The 22,150-nt window shown below is 42.2% G+C and overlaps 1 protein-coding gene across 4 annotated transcripts in view; it reads left to right on the top strand.

Moving 5' to 3' along the window:
• Positions 1-22,150, top strand: part of LOC108435610 (sodium bicarbonate cotransporter 3-like) — a 90,060-nt gene that overhangs the window by 61,910 nt on the left and 6,000 nt on the right. For all 4 annotated transcript variants that reach the window (XM_017711573.2, XM_017711571.2, XM_017711572.2 and 1 more), the window contains exons 12-24: positions 648-751; positions 5,249-5,423; positions 7,262-7,395; positions 8,344-8,589; positions 9,771-9,876; positions 10,011-10,172; positions 10,392-10,505; positions 15,589-15,750; positions 18,021-18,272; positions 19,869-19,937; positions 20,078-20,251; positions 21,653-21,784; positions 22,006-22,118. In XM_017711573.2, the coding sequence (XP_017567062.1) occupies positions 648-751; positions 5,249-5,423; positions 7,262-7,395; positions 8,344-8,589; positions 9,771-9,876; positions 10,011-10,172; positions 10,392-10,505; positions 15,589-15,750; positions 18,021-18,272; positions 19,869-19,937; positions 20,078-20,251; positions 21,653-21,784; positions 22,006-22,118 (1,943 nt within the window). The remainder of the gene's footprint in view (positions 1-647; positions 752-5,248; positions 5,424-7,261; positions 7,396-8,343; positions 8,590-9,770; positions 9,877-10,010; positions 10,173-10,391; positions 10,506-15,588; positions 15,751-18,020; positions 18,273-19,868; positions 19,938-20,077; positions 20,252-21,652; positions 21,785-22,005; positions 22,119-22,150) is intronic.

A 22,150-nucleotide genomic window follows, 5' to 3' on the forward strand; every position in this document is an offset into this window, starting at 1 on the left:
CGTGGCCAGCAAATACAGTTTTTTTGGGCTTGACCTTTTGCATAAAGAGATTTCTCCAGATTCGCAGAATCCTTTAATTATATTATGTACCATAGATGAAAAGGAAAAGTTCTTTACTATTTTACATTGAGAAATGTTATTCTTCAATTATTGCACGGTTTGATTGTGCAGTCTTTCTCAGAGTCCTGAATTCCTCCTCATTTTTACTTCTGAAAAACTCTCTGGGATGCTTTTTTATACCCAATCATGTTACTGCCCGGTTGTCAATCAACAACAAGGTGTTTTTCTTTAGCATTACACAACTTTACCAGGTTTTTGTTGTCCTCGTCCCAGCTTTTTTGGAATGTGTTGCTGCCATCAAATTCAAAATGGGCAAATATTTAAAAAAAAATAATAAAAATGTTCTGTTTCAACATTTGATATGTTGTCTTTGTACTATTAAATATAGGGTTTAAATGATTTGCACATCATTGCATTTTATTTTTATTTTCATTTTGCACAGCGTCCCAACTTTTTCAGAGAGGTTTGTATGTACAGAGAGAGAGGGAGAGAGAGAGAGAGGGAATATTGTAATGTCTTCAATATAACCTTGTATTATTTGTATTTTTGGTGTGTATTTCTTATGTACTACTCTGTCACTGGTGCAGATGAAAAGGAAGAGGCCATCACAGGCTAATGGCATGGCGACTCCTGCTGAACCTCCACAGGAAGAGGAACACCACATTGGACCAGAGCTACAGAGAACTGGAAGGTGAGAACACACAAAAAGATACTGTAGCTGATCTACAGTCAGTTTGGAGGGGCGAAAGAACCAAACATGTGCCCACCCACATACATACGATTAAGAGTATCAGTTGAAGATGCCTACACACAGACTTTTTACTGTTTTCCACATATTATAATGTTTGCACATCAAAACTATGAATAAACACAGAGATATGTATGCAGTGATCAAAGAAGTCAAAACTTATTTTTGGTTCAGTGTAGCCCTGCTTGTGTAGACCTAATGTAGCTTCACACATCCTTGGAATTCTCTCAGTCTGGAGAGGGACCTTTCAAAGAGGTACGTTTAAAATTTAGCCTACTATATTAACATTCAAAGCAAGAAGGGCCTGGGTTCAGTTCCCCTGCCGGGCAGTCCTTTGTGTGGAGTTTGCATGTTCTCCCCATATCTGTATGGGTTTCCTCCCACAGACCAAAGACATTCAGTTAGGCCAAATGGACACGCTAATTTGCCCCTAGATGTGAATGTGTTTGTGAACGTATATGTCTGTACGTCTGGCCTGCGATGGACTGCCGACCTGTGTAGGGTGTTTCCTGTCTTCCATCCAATGATGGGTGGGATTCGATTGGTGTATGAAAAGTGGACGATCCAAAATTAACTCCAAAAATGGAGTCAGACTCTATTTTGAAGAAAATCCCAGGAAAAAAATAAAAAATGTCAAAAATGAAGTGTTAAGACATTGTGATGTGCATTTTCTGTAGTTTCTTAAACATGATTGTAATGCGACAGAATGACGCAGATAAAAAGTGAATGAGAGACTTTACTAGTTTACTGAACAGAATCCAGTCATAGTCAGGTAACATGCAATGGTCAATCCAAAAAGGGCAAAATACACAAAAACAAAAACATAACCAGTTGAACAGTCAAAAGGCTGGTCAAAAAACCAGGTTAGATCAGGAATAAACAATCAGGATATGATGCTCAGTAGCTCTGTGGAAAGACGCAATACCTCACAAAGAATCTATCTACAAGCCTGGCCTTAAAGCTGAACTAATCAGAGAAGAACAGGTGAAACCAATCAGTACTCTGGGTAAACTGGAGTGCTGGTTGGAGCAGGAGAGTGAGGCTGGCGTCATGTGATCTCCCAGGGGATTCTGGATGATTGAGTCCAAAGAGAGTTCAGCACAAAAGGGAGTCGTGACATGATTAATTATTTCAAGAAGGCTTGATTTTAATATGCTTTGTTTATGGGTTAGCAGGCAGCCTTTAAGCATCCACATTCCTTTCTCTTTTCTTTTATTTTCACCAGAAAAGCAAGAGAATAAAGACTACAGAAAAAAGCCAGGTTATCATTTAAATAAACCTATGTAACTACCTAACATGTGAGCAAGAGACTGTTTGTGTGTCTGTGCATGTCGCTCCGTCCTTAGCCGACTCGCCTCTTTAGAGAACATCTGGCAGAAATGCTGCCAGATATTTGAACTACATGACATGAACACGGGACGCCAGTATAAATGAATTGAAATAGCTCAGAAGTGACCAACAGTGAAAATGACAGAGTAAATCACATGACGAGAAGAAGAAGAGGTCTGGATGGCCTCTGGTGTTGTATGTATGTGGAGCTTGGAGTGGAGGTGATGACAGTTCTTCTGGATGGTGGTGGAGGGAAAGCATCAGAAATTACTGGACAGCATTATCTTTTCTCTGCTGCTGGAACACCATGATGCCACCAAACATCAGAGACTGTCTAGAGATGAGCAAAAGTCAGTTTGATTACAGAGAAAAAAAAGAGTTTTGTCGTATGAATGACACAATGTGTTGTGACTCAAATGACCAAGGACCTGAGCTGACAGGGTAATAATGGTCCGTTTTGATTTCAGGTTGACTTTAAGTTGAGTTATATTATAAGACATTGAGTGAAACTGCGTCCCCTGGGCCCCAAAGGCAGCCGAAAGAGCCCGAACTATATATATATATATATATATATATATATATATATATATATCCAATGTTTCCAATATGACTCTGCTTTAAGCTTTGGTGGAACTGAATCAATAAATAGATCTTGATTTATTCCAAGTTAAAGCTTATTCTCTGTTGGTGCAACCCACCATAAAAGGTGCTGTTAAGATGCTGTTACAGTGTGGGAGGTGAGAACACGTGGACACACCGACACACACAGTTTGAACTCAACCACTAAAGAGAGTCAGTACTAGAAGTGGGTCCTCTATGTGGTTCAATTGATCAGTGTCTCAGTGAAAGCTTTATATAAGGCATTACATAACCAGGGGAGTGTGGTAAATTAACTAAATGAATAGGCACGGCTCTGTTCTTTCATCTGCCCATACTGTTAAAGATGAACGCTCCCTGTAGTCAGCCGCATTTGATGAGTCTTTTCATTCTGATTCGTCTTGCTCTGCTTCAGAGGGACACATCGGGTTTACCCTCACAACATACGGGCCTGCTGGAGCCAGATAGCGCTGACACACATACACAGACACACACATGCACCTCCCACAGATGTGGTTCTCCATTATTTACTGCAGTTGGTTCATACTCTTCAAAGCACTTCTTAGCTATGAAACCCTTCTATACTGCCAGAGGCAGAGGAAGAAGAAGAGGCTGGAGTCTCTTTTCCTTCAGTAATGGGCTTCTCACTATGAAATGTGTGTGTGTGTGTGTGTGTGTGGAGAGGGGGTGGGGTGGGGGGAGATACGGGTCCCTCTGCTTCAAATAGAATGAAATATGAATCAAAGCCAAAGGAATAATCAAGTAATCAGTCCTCTGGTTCCTCAGTCTGCCATACTGATAAAACAAGCTTTACTTTTACCATGGATCGGTTTGAGAAATGACCAGCCCGGTCGTCTTTACTTTCTTCTTAGTGTGTCTCTGGTTTTCGTTACAGTATAAATATTTGTAGAATATTATGAATTTGACGTTTAAAGTTACATTTTAGACGTGACAGCAGGAAGAAACAGTGATAAATTATTGTTAGAGGTCATTTTAAGATTAAATGTAATAGCGATGGAACTGAAAGGGCCCATCTTCTACATTTTTTCCACTTATAATGCCTGTGTGATTTTATGTACTACAAACTGTACTGCAAGTCTGTCAGGTTCAAACAGAATTCAGATGCTCAAACTGAAGTAAAATAGGTTTATTAAGAAAATGAGCATCCAAAATCAAGGCCAATCAGTCCAAAGTCAGAAGCCAAAATCAAGAAACCAGTAACCAGGAGGGAGTTTGAAATCCAGAAAAGAAGGTCAAACCAGAAATACCAACAATACTAAGAGGCCAAGGCGAAAGACAAGGGCAAACTGGCTGAGCAAGGCTCTGCGATACAAAGTGCAAACAAACTGATGGTAGTTATAGTCAAGGATCAGGACCGGAGGGAAGCGTGACACAGTCCGTGATACTTCCTTGCCTTTGAGGTGCTGAATGGGTTCAGTCCATCCTCTGTTGAAGAGGATTGTACACTGAATTGTAAATGAGTGTTAATGACTTAATGAATGTAAATGTGAAAAGTAGGTCAAGAACATGAAATATATTTACTGTCACATGTAAATATATTTAAATATCTGAAGCACTTGTTTTAACCCAGGACAGTAATGGTTTATTCTAGGGGAGGAGCACCCCATATACAAGCAGCATTACTGGGGGTACAGGGAATCCTACTTTCAGCTCAGAGTGTAGCAGAGCTGTATGACATTGCAGTCATTGGTCTGTCTTATACTTGTAGAGACTATTTTCGAAAAGGTGACTGGGAGAAAAACTCTTGTACCAGCTTTACTCTTTCCAGTTACTCAGACCATTTGCCCGACGCTACCCATAATGTGTGTCCTCTACCACAGCATACTGCCGGGTCGAGGGTTGCGCTTTATCACGGTCATTATCCATTTTACCACTGACATGGTCATTTTAACCTCTATTTATCTCTAAGACAGGATGTTTGTGTTTCTGGTCCTCATTGTTTATATGCAAAATGACCTGTTCTGATTGGCTGAGCCCTTCACAAGTTAAATGACACCACGGCCTAAAAGCAGTTTGGACTGAGATGTGATACAAAATGTTCACAAGTTTGTGGTGAGTGTACAAGTTTGGACTGTCATCCTCAGGGACGTCAGAAAACACTAACTTCTGCCACTCCTTTCAGATGTCACGTCCCTTTAAACCATTCTGTGGAACTTCTGTGTGAATGGGTGGGCTAAATTGCTGTACATATAAACGATTAATTCAAAATGAGCAGTCTTTGTAGTTTAGTGTTAATGTACAGTTATCATGGACTGGGAATGAATGGTAGGTTACAAAACTAAATTTACATGGTATGGTCAACTCTTGTTCTCTTTTATCTGGACCATTGAATGAGGACGGTTTAGCTGTAAACAGAGAGGTATATCAGTAAGTACAGTAAGTTTGATTGGCCCTGTTCTAATAGATATGGTTATTATACTGCCCATAGCCTCCTATCCCTCTCTCTCTCTCTCTCTCTCTCTCTCTCTCTCTCTCTCTCTCTCTGCTCTGTAGGGTATTTGGAGGCTTAGTGCGTGATGTAAAGCGTAAAGCTCCATTCTACTGGAGTGATGTTGTGGATGCGCTCAGCCTGCAGTGTGTGGCCTCTGTACTCTTTCTCTACTGCGCCTGCATGTCTCCAGTCATCACCTTTGGAGGTCTCCTGGGGGAAGCCACAAAGAGCAACATTGTGAGTAGAAAAGGGAATTTCAATCAGATTTGATATTTCAATTTGTAGGCAATTATTGGAAACATATACAAATAATACCCCTACACCCCAAAAAAGAAAAACTACTCTTAAAGCTACAGGCTACTGTGCACTGGACACCAAAGTGACGCCGCTCAGCACCTTAGTGTTACTGTACTACAAACTCACACACAGATCCACAGGGGCTGACATGCCTTGAAATTCACACAGATAGAGGTGTCAGTCTAAAGTCTTTAAAGGAGCACTATATGATTCTGGAGAATGACTGTTGATATGCCAACAGCAAAACAAACACCCCTCCCTTCAGTGCTCACCCAGAGTCTCCGTCCCCCTCAAATTAATGGACGCACATTATCGAGGCCAACGTGCTTTTTTCCGTCATATAATGTTGGAGTGAACAATGACACATTAAAGTAACTAATAAATAAATAAACAAATAAAGTAACTAATGCTAGCTAGGCTGAGTGAGCAAACAGTCACTACAGTTGCTGCTGTGAAGCTAACCAGTCACTATCACAAACAATCAGGGCAAAACAATACTGACCTATTTGTTCTGTGAAACAGCAAAAATGAATTAATATTCCTAAACTGTCTAGCAGTAGCAGCCTCCTCATCCGTTTTCATACATTTCAACTCTCGATGAAACTTATGTCAGTTTCTTTTTCACCAGCTTCACCAGCTTCTAATTTGTATTGTCCTCCTCCACCTTAAAAGGTGCAGCAGTTACGACCACAGTCTGGTGCCTCAGCATCTTGTTTGAATTTCCCCATTCTGCCTTAAATTGTGCACACATGCTGTGTCGGCAGTCACTGCCTGGCCAGGGCAAAACAAAACACAGGGAGGGCTGATGTTTACACAGGGCAAGACTGACATGTATGTGGTGCCAGACCAGCTATGACAAAAAGAAAAACTGAGAAACTCTGATTACAGCACGCACAGAGTGGGTGAGGACTTCATTCAGATGATGCTGTTACTCCACTGTTTTTACATAGAAAATAGTTGTTTGCCGCTATATTAATGTGTAAAATGTTGTATATATCACCTTTTAATATTAAGAAGCTTTTATCTTGTATTGTATTTCACTTTGTAGCTTGAAAACAGCAACTTTCTGAGATGATAGTTAGCTTATGTCATACCATAAATTCACCAAATGATGTTCAAAGTTTTATTCCATTGTAAAATCCGCTTGTTGTTTAGTAGCACTTTACTGTGACACCTCCTATGTGCTATAGCTGCACTTTGCACTGTCAGCTACACTGATTATAAATACACTATTGAGTGAGTCATGAACCACACCAATTTGGAAGAACTCACAGGTTCATTCAGGAACGGAAAAACCCAGTTAGTGAGGCTGACGTTCCATGGCTCTGCTACTGTGACCGAACAACACAGAAAAAGCCTGAGCACTCTGATTGGTCTAGACACAAAACACATATATGTATGGTGGCCCATAATGAACAAACAAGATGATAATTTAGCCAAATGATCTACTCTATTCAAATACTGAAAAATTCTGACTCCCTTATTGTGAGTGTTATATACACAAACATTCACAGGCACTCATGCAGTTGTGTGTATGTGTGTAACTGATGCAAGTTCAGCTGAGCAGTTATGAAGTGAGTTATGAGAACTGACAACCTAAGCAACAGCCTAGAAAAACAAAACCTATTCACCCTGAGTGTCCTGCTGTGGGTGTGTGTGGGTGGGAGGTTTGAGTAAAGCAAACGGTCTCCTTTTCCTTCATCTGATCAGCATCTGGTCTTCAAAATCATAGATTTTTCTTCTTGTTCTCTCTATCTCTCTCTCTCCCCCCTTCTTAGAGTGCTATAGAGTCGTTATTTGGAGCTTCCCTGACTGGTGTGGCGTTTTCCCTCTTTGCCGGACAGCCTCTGACCATCCTAGGGAGCACAGGGCCTGTACTTGTATTTGAGAAGATCCTTTTCAAATTCTGCGAGTGAGTCACAGTCACACACACACTGGCAGTGGTTTCCTTTACAGTGGCACCCTCTAGTGGTACTGTCATAAGAGAGCAAAGCCACTGCCTTCTTGTTATTCCTCTGGTCTCTGATACTCTTACTGTGATAGATTAAAACAGTCATGCCTTGATATTTTTACTCAGTTTAAGAAAACAACAAAATGTCACAGCATTGACTTACAATACCATTCATATGTATGTTCACATTAATCATAACCATTAATACTCATGGATGTTTTGTTATTATTTATATTCAGTTATAGTTAATACTATGTGAACGTAAATATTACATTCACATAGTATTAGCTATAGCCGAATAGAAATAATATGAGAATGTAAATATTACAAAGTAGATTTTAGATGTATTCAATATTTCTAGTATTTTGGGAACAACAAGAGGTTATTAAGTGATAGACAATGTTGTGTAAATGTCTATTTTGTCTCCCTCAATATTTGGTCAATGCTTTTGATATAGAGAAAATGGATGTACATTTTTATTATAACTTAATTGTGGGTGTAACAGTTTTCTCAGTTATTTAGTAGTCATCTATAGTTCAGTTCAGGATTCTAGTCACATCTAATATTTATTTTTATAGCTTACATTTCTACTAATCATGCAAAACGTACAGTCACACAGGGCTAGCAGAGTAGAATGCTATTATACATTTATTTGCCCCCAAGTTGGTTTTAAATTATTACTTATTACTGTAAGACAGGGATGCTCAGTGCTGGTCCTGGAGATCCACCACCCTGTATAGTTTAGCTCCAACCCTAATCAAACATGAAAGGCTTCAGGTGTGTCAGGTGTGCAACACTCCAGGACCAGGATTGGGCACCCCTGCTGTATGACTAATAAACATGCTCTGCAACTATGTAAATCAGTGTCAAATCTCCAGAAGCCTTGACTGATCCTGTCTGTTGTCTTAGGGATTATGGGATGGTGTACCTGTCCCTGCGCTGCAGTATCGGCCTGTGGACGGCCTTTCTCTGCGTGGTGCTAGTGGCCACAGATGCCAGCTCACTGGTGTGTTACATCACTCGTTTCACTGAAGAGGCCTTTGCTGCTCTGATCTGCATTATCTTCATCTATGAGGCACTGGAGAAACTACTGCACCTGGGAGAGAATTACCCTGTTAACACACACAACGACCTGGACAACCTCACACTGTACAGGTCAGTACACACGTACATCTGTGTACTGATGAATTTACAGTTATACATTTTGGGCACAGTTACATAAGCTATGTTTGGAGAAAAAAAGAAGCAGTATTTGATGAAAAGAACAGGTCTGTTTTGTTTTGGGGCACCCAGTGGCACAGGTTGGGATAGTGTAGTGGTTAACACTGTAGACTGGGGTTCAATCCCCACCTGGGAAAACACCCTACACTATACCAATAAGAGTCCTTAGGCAAGACTCCCAATACCGCCTTTGCATACCTGTGTAAAATGATCAAATTGTAAGTCGCTCTGGATAAGAGCGTCAGCCAAATGCCGTAAATGTAAATGTAAATGTAGGACGTGCTACATGGGTAGATGAAATGGATTCCACTAAATACCAGCGATTTCTGGAAGTGAATGTGACACAGTGAGTGAAGAAACTGAAGCTAGACAGGAACTGGCTTCTGCAGCAGGACAATGGTCATTAATCGGTTTTCCGTTTCTAATTCTGCAATAGAAAAACTTTTGAATTTTAGCACAAACACACAGGAATGCAGATCTTATTTGTTTTTTTTTCAATCTGTCCAATGCATCAAAACACAAATATTACAGTATTTAGATTTTTGTTCACTATATATTGATGTTTTCTTCCATCATACCTAACAGGATGTTACATAACATATATACTAACGTATATGGGTCACCGTTGTGCTGCAGTTTCATGAACAGAACAGCTTCTCTAGAACAGAAGCTGGATGTCTTAGGACACCCATGACCCCAATGTGCAAAGAAATCTCAGCATATGTTGCCCTTAATTATAGTTTTAATTAAATCATGAAATAGGTCAAGCATATATATATATATATATATATGTGTGTGTGTGTGTGTGTGTGTGTGTGTGTGTGTGTGTGTGTATGTGTGTGTGTATGTGTGTGTGTGTGTGTGTGTGTGTGTGTGTGTGTGTGTGTGTATGTATACATTTTTTTCTGAGCATATATCCACTTACTGCTCAGATAAACAGCTTTTTAAATCAGTTTTTTCAGGTGCGTTTTGCACAGTATTGTATGTAAAACCCTAACCCTCATTTTAACACCGGTAACCAAAAAGAAATCGCTATGCCCTTTCAGTTTAATAAACTGACCCTTTGCTGCATTAGTACACTGACGTTAAGCTGTGTCCTTCTCTGATCCCTTTAGCTGCCAATGTTCTGCTCCAGATCAGGTGTCCAATATAACACTGCAGTTGTGGAACAACACGGGACACACAGGAGATTCAATACCATGGAATCAGCTCAACGTGTCGGTCAGTACGCATACACGCAGCCTTTCTGCTCATGCTTATAGTAAATACTGCTACACTGCAGCCAGCTTTGTGTCTTCCAGCATGTTAGGATGTGGATGTTAGTGTTGTTTTCATGCGTGCCTTTCTGTGTGTAGATGTGTAAGCTGCTGCACGGTGAGTTTGTCGGTTCGGCCTGTGGACACCACGGCCCCTTCATCCCGGACGTGCTCTTCTGGTCCATCATCCTTTTCTTCACCACCTTCTTCCTCTCCTCCTTCCTCAAACAATTCAAGACTGAGCGGTACTTCCCCACTAAGGTGACCACAGCTTATGTCTGCTCAGAGGAGACACTTCACACTCTTAATTACACATGCAGAGACTTTGCCTTTCGGTAATCATTATGAGTTTAAATCAGCAGTGTTTGTCTCATCATCAGTACTCTTTATTTATTTGACTTTCACTTATGGACGCTTGAGTTTGTACACATGCCTTACATGTATGCATGTATGTTTTTACCTGTTTATCTCTGTGTGTAGGTTCGCTCCACTATCAGTGATTTCGCAGTGTTTTTGACTATAATGGTCATGGTGCTAGTGGATTATCTGATGGGGATTCCATCCCCCAAACTCAACGTGCCTGACCGCTTTGAGGTAACACACATGAGCACAAACACAAACAGTTATTATTTTATTCAAGGTGCAAGGTTAACGTTTCTCCCCAACTTGCCCAGGTGGGAAAGTGGACGGAAAGTTTAGACTGCCTCCAAGAAATTCTTGCTTTTTCAAATATAGATAAGCACGCATACTCAAATTGTATGGCAAATATACTATTATTACCTCTCCTTGGATCACCACCTTATCGTGGTGGAGGGGTTTGCGTGCTTGAATGATCTTAGGAGCTATGTTGTCTGGAGCAAAAGCTCCTGGTAGGGTCTCCCATGGCAAACTGGTCCTAGGTGACAGGTCAGACAAAGTGTGATCCATAATAATAACCCCTATGAAGACACAAAAACAGGACTTGTGTACCCTGCCCGGAACAGGGTTACTGGGGCCCCACCCTGGAGCCAGGCCTGGGGGAGGGGCTCGCCAGCGCCCGGCCGGGCCCAGCCCGAAGGAGTTACATGAGTCCCCCCTCCCATCGACCCACCACCAATGGGAGGGGCAGTAGTAGGGGTTCGGTGCGTTGTGGATCGGGCAGTGTCCGAAGGCGTGGGCCTTGGCGTTCTGATCCTCGGTTGCTGAAACTGGCTTTTGGAACTTGGAACGTTACCTCATTGGCAGGGAAGGAGCCTGAGTTGGTGCGCGAGGTTGAGAGATACCGGCTAGATATAGTCGGGCTCACCTCAACACACAGCTTGGGCTCTGGGTCCAATCTCCTTGAGAGGGGCTGGACTTTATTCTTTTCTGGAGTTGCCCATGGTGAGAGGCGGCGGGCAGGTGTGGGCTTTCTCATAGCCCCTCGACTCGGTGCCTGTATGTTGGGGTTTTCTCCGGTGGACGAGAGGGTAGCTTCCCTACGCCTTCGGGTTGGGGAACGGGTCCTGACTGTTGTCTGTGCTTATGCACCGAACAGCAGTTCAGAGTACCCAGCCTTCTTAGAGTCCTTGGGAAGGGTGCTTGAAAGTGCTCCTCCTGGAGACTCTATTGTCCTACTGGGGGACTTCAACGCTCACGTGGGCAATGACAGTGAGACCTGGAGGGGTGTGATTGGGAGGAATGGCCTCTCTGATCTGAACCCGAGTGGTGTTCAGTTTTTGGACTTCTGCGCAAACCACAGTTTGTCCATCACGAACACCATGTTTGAACACAAGGATGTCCATAAGTGCACATGGCACCAGGACATCCTAGGCCGCAGTTCAATGATTGACTTTGTAGTCGTGTCATCGGACTTGCGGCCATGTGTTTTGGACACTCGGGTAAAGAGAGGAGCTGAGCTGTCAACTGATCACCACCTGGTGGTGAGTTGGATCAGGTGGTGGGGGAAGATGCCGGTCAGACCAGGCAAGCCCAAACGCATAGTGAGGGTTTGCTGGGAACGTCTAGAAGAAGAACCTGTCAGATTGATCTTCAACTCACACCTCCGTCAGAACTTTGACCAGATATCGGGGGAGGTGGGGGACATTGACTCAGAATGGGCCATGTTCCGTTCCTCCATTGCTGAAGCGGCTGACTGTAGCTGTGGCCGTAAGGTAGTTGGTGCCTGTCGGGGCGGTAATCCTCGAACCCGGTGGTGGACACCCCAGGTGAGAGATGCCGTCAAGCTGAAGAAGGAGTCCTACCGGGCATGGTTGGCCTGTGGGACACCAGAGGCAGCTGGCAGGTATCGACAGGCCAAGCAATCTGCGGCTTCAGTTGTTGCCAAGGCAAAAACCCGTGTATGGGAGGAGTTTGGTGAGGCCTTGGAAACTGACTTTAAGTTGGCTCCGAAAAGATTCTGGCAAACCGTCAGGCGACTCAGAAGGGGAAAGCAATGTGCCACTAGCACTGTATATAGTGGAGATGGTGTGCTGCTGACTTCGACTGAAGACGTCATTGGGCGGTGGAAGGAATACTTTGAGGACCTTCTCAATCCCACCGACACGTTCTCCAGTGAGGAGGCTGAGTCTGGGGACATGGGAATAGGCTTGTCCATTACTGAGGCCGAAGTCGCTAAGGTAGTTAAGAAGCTCCTTGGTGGCAAGGCTCCAGGGGTGGATGAGATCCGCCCTGAGTTCCTCAAGGCTCTGGATGTTGTGGGGCTGTCTTGGCTGACACGCCTTTTCAACATTGCATGGACATCGGGGGCGGTGCCACTGGATTGGCAGACTGGGGTGGTGGTGCCTCTATAGGTGCTACTATATCGCCCAGCTGGCCTGGGAGCGCCTCGGAATCCCCCTTGGAGAGCTGATGGAAGTGGCTGGGGAAAGGGAGGTCTGGGCTTCATTGCTTAGGATGCTGCCCCCGCGACCCGAACCCCGGACAAGCGGAAGATAATGGATGGATGGATGGATGGATGGATATACTATTAGTATTATGTCACACTTTGCACTACAGACAATTACCAACAAAACAGCACAAAAGGTTACATATCACTTCACACACAACTGGATTAGACTATTTTTCCTGAAGCAAGGTGGGTTTGTATATGAGGGTCATTCTACAGAAACATCAATTATATATGTCCCTAGCATATACACTCACTGGCCACTTTATTAGGTACTAGTGAAAGGTTGGACCCCTTTTTGCCTTCAGAACTGTCTTAATTCTTCGTGGCAGACTTTCATCAAGGTGTTGGAAACGTTCCTCAGAGATCTTGGTTGGTTATTTGAGTTACTGTTGTCTTTCTATCATCTGGAACCAGTCTGCTCATTCTCCTCTGACCTCTCACATCAACAAGGCATTTTTGTCCACACAACTGACCGCTCACTGGATATTTTCTCTTCTTCGGACCGTTCTCTGTAAACCCTAGAGATGGTTGTGCGTGAAAATCCCAGTAGATCAGCAGTTTCTGAAATACTCCGACCAGCCCGTCTGGCACCAACAACCACGCCACGTTCAAAGTCACTTAAACCACCTTTCTTCCCCATTCTGATGCTGGGTCTGCACTTCAGCAAGTTGTCTTGACCACCTCTACATGCCTAAATGCATTGAGTTGCGGCCATGTGATTGGCTGGTTAGCTATTTGTGTTAACAAGCAATTGAACAATTGTAATTGTACCTAATAAAGTGGCCGGTGAGTGTATATTTATATACATACAGATATATTATACTTGAAAAACATGTTAGGGTTACAATTAATTTATGTTTTACACCTTCTTGAGTCGTCAATTTAGCAATAATGGTCTTCAAATCAATTATATAGAATTCCAAGCACCACAGAAGTGCTCATCCTCACAGCCATGAGTAAAGGATGAGGACATATTTTAAGGTAAAAAATGTTTTTCTATCATTTTAACAGCAATAATCCATACATGACTATGAAATATATTAATTAAGTGACAAAGAAAACAAACACCAAATAAACATTATAAAATATATAATGAAAGTTGTAGCCCCCAGTAGTCGTGTCACTGGTGTTACTGTGTAACAAAAAATCTCTTATTCTGAAATAAAAATCACACTGATGACATCACTGGACTCACTTTTGCCTGTTTTCTGAGGATCTATGAAGAACAGCACATGGCCCAAAAGTCCACCGTGTCTTTTCAGTTATCAGACATATTTAGCTCATGATTTCATGTGAAGCTTTTAGTTGAAGTCACCGGTGTGACCTACTTTATTCTTAGTTCATTGTGAAAAAAGTAGAATACAAATGGATTAAATTACAATTTAATTTTAATTTTAGTGGATATTCGATGAATGACAACATGTGGTTTGATGCTCTGTAGTGGCCGTTTTGTAAAATTGATTTTGAATTAAAAATGTCTCTGGTGTTACCTTTCCTTCCTTATCTGTAACACCAGTGAGGATCAGTAACACCAGTGCCTCCTATGGATAGATAAAAAAAGTGGACATTTCTATAGGATGACCCATAAAATCAAATGAAGGCAACATTAAGTACGTTGTCCACTGATTTTTTTTTTTCCCCAGAAAAGTCAAAACTGTCTTAATACTAAATGCTGTCTTGCCCAGCTGGGCAAGAGATTTTTGCAGCTGCTCTTTCAAGTTTGTTTTACTTGGTCTTGGCATCCGTTAATGTTGAACGGTGTTATTTGAAAAGGTCTTTGGAATAATAAAAACAATGTACATATGTCAATCAAGTAAATGAACTGGATTATTTATGTAGCATTCTCTTTGATAACACTTCATTTGGATAGTCCACTTGTATTTAATTCTAAACCTGGCTCTAATCCTAACCTTAACCTTAACCTCAACCCAAAACCTAAACCCAACCCTTACCCTAGTCCTAGCCCTAACCCTGGTCCAAATCTTAACCCTAACAGCACGTCTGTGTAGAATCAACTGAGTTTCAACAGACAGTTTGTTAACAATTTGAACATCTGTAGAGAATCCGTCAGGAACTATAGTGGACTATCTAAATAAAGTGAGACCTTCTCTTTGCACTACTTTGCAGAGCCCTGACAATACATTTACATTCACAGCATTTAGCAGACGCTCTTATCCAGAGCGACTTACAAGAAGTGCTTTGTCTATCTAGTTACCAATAGGTTAGAGAGAAAGACCCTCCTGAGCTCAGATACTACTAGAAACACAAAGTCACTGTAGATACCCAGAGAAAAGGAACAGAGCTGAAGGGAGCGCAGCAGTGGGGTGATGTGGCTGAACTTGGGCAGATTGAAGACGAGCTGTGCTGCCGCATTCTGGATGAGTTGCAGAGGTTTGATGGTCTGCATGGGAAGACCAGCCAAGAGGGAGTTGCAGTAGTCAAGCCTTGAGATGACAAGAGACTCCATTAGCACCTGGGTGGCCTCTTGGGTGAGGAAGGGTCGGATCCTTCGGATGTTGTACAGGAGAAACCTGCATGACTGAGTCAGATTCGCCATGTGAGTCGAGAACGATAACAGGCCATCCAGAATCACACCAAGACTTCTTACCTCTACAGATGGAACAATCAGAGAGTTCTTGAATGAGATGGCAAGATCATGATGAGTACCTGTAGTTGCAGGGATGAATATCAGCTCAGTCTTGCTAGGATAGAGCTTCAGGTGGTGAGCTGCCATCTATGAAGATGTGGCTCTCCTATGTGTATTCTCAGTGTGTGTTTATTTATGTGTGTGTGTGTGTATTTGTATAGCCCACCTCTAAGCACCGTGGATGGCTGATCTCTCCTCTGGGCGTTAACCCCTGGTGGACTCTGCTTGGGTCTGTTATTCCTGCTCTTCTTTGCACCATCCTCATCTTCATGGACCAGCAGATCACTGCAGTCATCATCAACCGCAAAGAGCACAAGCTCAAGGTAGATTAAAGCTTTTCATGAGTTCAGTGGTCACAGACAGCCGATTCTGAACAGCTGGTAGTTGATTCTAATGTATACTTCAAATGCGGGTTATCTGCCAACAAATATCTGGTGTCTGAAATTTGCTTCTTTAATTGTAGTGCTAGAGCTATGAGGCTAATATAGCTAACAAGTTATAGAAACTTATAGAAACTGCATGAATAAGGCTGAGCATACACTGCATGACAACATTTTTTTGCAAAAACAGAGCATCTCACATTTAATGTCAGTCTATTACAGAATGTCTCATCTTTTATTTGGCTATGAAAAAACACTCAACATCCCAAATCTCACCATTAATATGTGAGGTTAAACATCAAATGATGGATGAAATGTCAAGATCCTTATAATATCAGTCAGTGCCTTGAAGTTCTGGTCATTATAAAGGCATTAAAGTTATAAAGGCACTCATGCATTTGCCTGTGTTCAACAAGCAGCTCCTCCGCTACTGTGGATACATGCCCCGTCATCAATTTTTACTCTGCTAGGTTGTTCATTGGCTTTTGCCTGTATCACTTGTTCCACTAGCAACCTTTGGACATTTGGACATGATGTTTTTGCCATTCATAGCAAGGACAGTAAGGACACCTTAGGTGTCCACAACACATAATACGACGTGTCAGGATCCAGTCCTAGTGGGCCAAAGCTCATCAGCTAACTATCAAGGCCTTCATGAACTGAATTCAGAACATTAGCTGAAAATGCAGGACTTTGACCCAGAAGGTCACCAGTTTGATAGGCCTTGAATAAGAGGCCCATACATGGTCCACCATCTCACAATAAAAGACACGTTAATGTTTTTGGACATAAAAATCAAAAGCTATACATTTAGAAAGGCCTCTGATGACTTTGAGACCAGATCCGAAGGCTAAACATTGACTCATTTCCCCTCTCACATTAACAGATCCTCCATGCTATCATTCAGTTCTGATTGAGCTTCCAAAAAATGTTTGAAAAAAGGAAATGTAGGAAAAAAGTATGGACAAAATTCAGGCTTCAAGATGCCTGCTACTGTTTTTACCAGTGGTTGACGAAGTATAAAAATCATGTACTCGAGTTAAAGTAGAGATACCCGAGGTAAAATATTCCTCCAGTAAAAGTTCCTCCCTTTAGACCTCCACTTGAGTAAAAGTACTAAAGTATTTGCCTTCAAATGTACTTAAGTATCAAAAGTAAAAGTACTGAAAGAGTAATTCTGGCTCTGATGTCCTGTTATCATTTTTATAACAAGACTGGCTTCATGAACTCATTCTCAGGTGAAGATCCTCCAGCGTCTCTCTTGGTAAACCAGCCTTTTAATAGAACGTCATTAATTAGTGACGCTGACGTCTATTAAAATGATCATAAGCACAAAACACTGAAGGTAAACAGTTTCCATCAGGGAGAACCGAGTGGCTCTGAAATCACTTTTTACACACAAGCAAAGTTTCAGTTTCAGATTTATTTACCACTTAGTTCCAAGTTTAAGTTGAATAAAAACTGGCTTTAAACTCAGGATCACAGATGAGCTCCTTTACTATGTTGATCTGTAGGCCTCTGTTCATAAACATAAACCAGCCCAAACTAATTTACTATAAAATGAAATGGTGTTTGTAGAAATTCAGAAAAAAGCCGCGTCAGTCTCGACTGCATATGTGGACATATTTCTATATTGTGCTCTATTTACACAAAGTTAGGTTAGTTCATCATTTATGTTGAACAGACTCTCCCAAACCTTTACGCTGCTGCGCTGACGTTGAACCGCGTGCTGCACTGGGTCGGTATGACCAACAGGTCAAAACCAGCTCTAAACAAAGTGACCGCTGGGCCCTGATTGGTGCTCTGGCTTTGCGCTTCTTTTGTTTTGACATGTCACGTTTTTATACACACAGAAACCAAAAGGAACGACAGATTTCTCAAAATGTAGTGGAGGAAAAAGTCAGATATTAGACTCTGAAATGTAGTGGAGTGAAAGGAAAAAGTCGCCCAACATGGACAAACTTAAGTACAGATACATGAAAAAAGTCCTTAAATGCATTAACTAATTACATTTACTTAGTTACTGTCCACCACTGATTTATACTGTATAGCAAGTCTATTTGAGATTACTTAATAACACAGTTTCAGATGTTTGATGTAGGCATAGTTACTGTAAGTTCTTAACTATGTACATTTAATTGTGTGTGTGTGTGTGTGTGTGTGTGTGTGTGTGTGTGTGTTTGTTTTTTATCCACATCTTTCCCTCCCTGCAGAAAGGCTGTGGGTATCACCTGGACCTGCTGGTTGTGGCGGTGATGCTGGGTGTGTGCTCAGTGATGGGATTGCCGTGGTTTGTTGCAGCCACTGTGTTGTCCATCTCCCATGTTAACAGCCTGAAGCTGGAGTCCAGCTGTTCAGCCCCAGGGGAACAGCCCAAGTTCCTGGGCATCAGAGAACAGCGCCTCACTGGAGTCCTCATCTTCACTCTTATGGGCTGCTCTGTCTTCATGACCTCAGCGCTAAAGGTCAGAGGTCATCCATGTGCAGTACTGAATAAAGCAGTGGCCTATCTGATGCTGTGTGTAGCAGACAGGACCATTCACGCTCATAACCAGAGGCAGTATGAGAACAGGACATCAACATTATTTCATATGTTTTTTCTCATTGTTTTACATCAAAACAAGTGGAAAACGTTGGAAGTGCAGACTCAAACGTGTCGAGACAGAATGTATATAGAATACAAATGTTTGCAGTTTTTTGCGTAATAGATCATCATGTAATTCTTTAATAACATTTAAATAGTATAGCAAGACATCAGTAATAATTCTAGGCCTCTATGGATTAAGTACAGCATAAACATTATTGTAAATAATACCGAAGTATTTCCATGTTAGGATATATACAATCACCCTTGCTGGTGCAGTTAAGACACTGTAGCCCATATGTTGTTGCACAGTTTGTGTTATCCATTATTTAGCCCTTCATCAGTTGTCAGTTTCTGACCACAGAGCTGCTCTTGCCTGGATATTTGTGGGTGGCGGATCACTCTCAGTCTAGTAGAAATCCTGTGTAAACCTGTGTGTGAGATACTGTGTAAACCAGGGGTCGGCAACCCAAACGTTAAGAGGCATTTTGTCCTTTCAACAAAAATACCACCATCTTGGGAGCCACAACATTTTGTCCATTTTAATATCTTGCCTGTAAATATGTCTCAGTATGTGCTAATATTCTAGTTTAAGGAGAAATAATATAAACAAACACACAGACTTACTTTGCTCTGCTTTAAGCTTTAGCTCAGCTATTGTCACTTTTCTTGCATCTCTGGCAGGAATCCTTTCTGAAAAAGTGGAATAGTTACTTAATGTCTCTCAACATTCAACTTTTCACAGGACTGAATTTGGCTTCACCTTCTTATTTGAATTTTCCTGTTCCACCATAAATGGTGCACAAGAGATGCAGAACGTCTCTAAATTATCAATGTTCGTGTCTTTTTGCTACCAGCTAGGCTAGATGGTTGTCTGCATTGCTATGGTGACCAGCAGTCTGCATGCCAACCTTCAGGGTTAAAGGACAGTAAATTGGCCCTTCTCCAAATGGCACTTGGCTACATTAACTCTAGCATTTAAGACCGTTTATTGTTAAAACTGTGTTAGAATCGATCAATCGAGCTTTATTTCACTGCAAAAGAAGATTATTTTATTTTTACCTAAACATCTGTTTCTGCTGTGGAGCCACACCAGGGCAGTAAAAGAGCTGCATTGTTGCCTCTTCTGGTGTAAAAACTCCAGAAACATCAGCATGAACACTACTGTGTCCGTGTCAGTGCTGTGCTGAGAATGGACCACCAACCAAACAATATCTGGTCAACAGTGATTATGTGATCAGAGACTGACCAATATTGAATGGCAAAGAGAACAACTGACAAACTGAGCAGAACAACAGATGGCCACAATCTGTAACTGGACACCTATATAGTGGACCTGCAAGCTAGGTGGAGCTCATATAATGAGCAGTGAAGGGAAATAGGAGGGATTGAACAAGATTTTCTGGGTTTTTCATGTGGATTGTGAGTGTAAATGTTATGTCCTGTGTATTTAGTGATCCGCATGTCTTGTTTCTAGTTTATTCCCATGCCGGTGCTGTATGGAGTCTTTCTCTATATGGGGGTTTCCTCTCTGAAAGGCATACAGGTGAGATCATTGTAGTTGCATTACATTAACCAGTGCACAACATTTCTTTCTCTTGCTGTCTTCACGTTGCTCTTGCTACATCACTTGTCCTTTCATGTCTCTCGCGCAATCTCACTTTCCTCTCATTCCTGTCCCCTCAGTTCTTTGACAGGATCAAACTGTTCGGGATGCCAGCGAAACACCAGCCAGATCTCATCTACCTGCGTTATGTGCCGCTGTGGAAGGTTCATGTCTTCACGCTGGTGCAGCTCACATGCCTTGTGCTGCTCTGGGTCATCAAAGTCTCTTCTGCCCGTGTCGTCTTCCCCATGATGGTACCGGCACCCTCTTGTATATTTATATGTGCCTAGAACACAAATGTACATTGATCTATGCATAAATAAGCAGGAGCTATTTATAAAAAAGTAATTATAATGTTAGCATGATGGTGTTTACACTAATAAAAAAGGTTTATAATGCAGTTCAATGCAAGTAAAGCAGCGCTATACTTTTGATTTCGATTAACTTTACTATGCCACCAGGGGAACCCAGATTGCATGTTACAATAGAACCACCAGACAAACACATACACCACACCTAGAACCTCACACCTTGACTACAACATTAACACAGTAATAACATAACATAAAGAAAAAAAAAGATGAAGTGACCCTTATTAGTCCCACAACGGGGAAATTTCACCTCCGCATTTAACCCATCCATGCAGTGAAACACCACATACACTCTAGTGAACACACACACACTAGGGGGCAGTGAGCACACTTGGCCAGAGGGGTGGGCAGCCCAATCCACAGCGCCCGGGGAGCAGTTGGGGGTTAGGTGTCTTGCTCAAGGGCACCTCAGTCACGTCCTGCTAGCTCAGGGGATCAACCTGTCGACCTTCCGGTCGCAATGCTGGTTCCCTAATATCCAGCCCATGACTGCCCCCAAACCAACCTATTAGAATTAAGAATCGTAATGGATGTAGATTTATATAATCTACACACTCCTGTCTGAGGGAAAAGGCCGATACTCTGGAAAAAGAACATGATCAAATCAGATATAATTCTTCATGCCAATCTAATGACAGGCTGCTCATAGACTGCAGGCCTAAGAGAGGACGAGCTGGTTACCACCAACGACGTTCCAAGCAGTTTTTGTGTTGAAAGATCACCAAAATGAACTGAAATATATTAAAATACTCTCTAAAATGGCATTATAGAACAGGATCACGAGCTTCTGATCCACTCCTGAGCTTCTTAGTCTACTCGAAAAACACAGTCTCTGCTGCAGCCTGACATAAAGATACTCCACATGGGTCAACCACCCGAGTGTACTCCCAATATAGACACCCAGATGCTTATAAGACCAAACCTGAGATGTAGCGTCATTTTGAATAACCACCGGACTGTGATTCTCAATCCCCTTTGGGTGGAAGACAATCTCTCATCACTTCTTGACATTTAAGTCAAGGTGAGTCTTATCAAACACTCCACAAATCCCTGTATCACAGCAAAATTGCTCAAAATTGCCGCATCATCCAAAAACTTCAAACTAAAAAACTGCCTGGGTACGTACTCGTACAGTCGTTAGTGTAATGTGTAAAAGTATCTCAACACTTTTATAATAACAATGGATAAAAATACACCACCTTCAATGCGAAGGTGATTTATTTTAGCCCATGTCCCTTTGAGCTACTGCGCTGCAATATCACCCTGCGTTCCTCCATGTCTCAGGTGCTGGCGCTGGTGTTCATCCGGAAACTTCTGGATTTCTTCTTTACTAAGAGAGAGTTGAGTTGGCTGGATGACTTGATGCCTGAAAGCAAGAAGAAGAAAGAGGATGACAAGAAGAAGAAGGCTAAACAGGTAGGTGAGAGGGGCCTGGAGGAAAAAAGGCCTCCTTTTAAGTGAAGCGAATGGGTTTGTGCATGTAATAAAAAAACTAAATGAAATTAAAGTAAGATGTATACAGTATCTGTCTAAAGTCAACAACACGTATTAAGTCAGGGACAGTGTGCGATGCCTTATATAGATCATATGTGATCACAACATCCTGTGAGCCACATGATCGGTTCCTTTCTGAACAGGAGGCTGAGGAGTGTCTGGAGGAAGAGGACGAGGCCAGACTGTCCTATGCAGGTGGAGGAGGAGGAGGAGGAGGGAATGTGCTGAAGATCCCAGTGCACTCTCACAGCGGCAGGTTAGTAAGTCTGCAGGAAAGCATGAAGACTG

Source organism: Pygocentrus nattereri, chromosome 11 (genome assembly GCF_015220715.1).
Source record: "Pygocentrus nattereri isolate fPygNat1 chromosome 11, fPygNat1.pri, whole genome shotgun sequence".
Classification (NCBI taxonomy): Eukaryota; Metazoa; Chordata; class Actinopteri; order Characiformes; family Serrasalmidae; genus Pygocentrus; species Pygocentrus nattereri.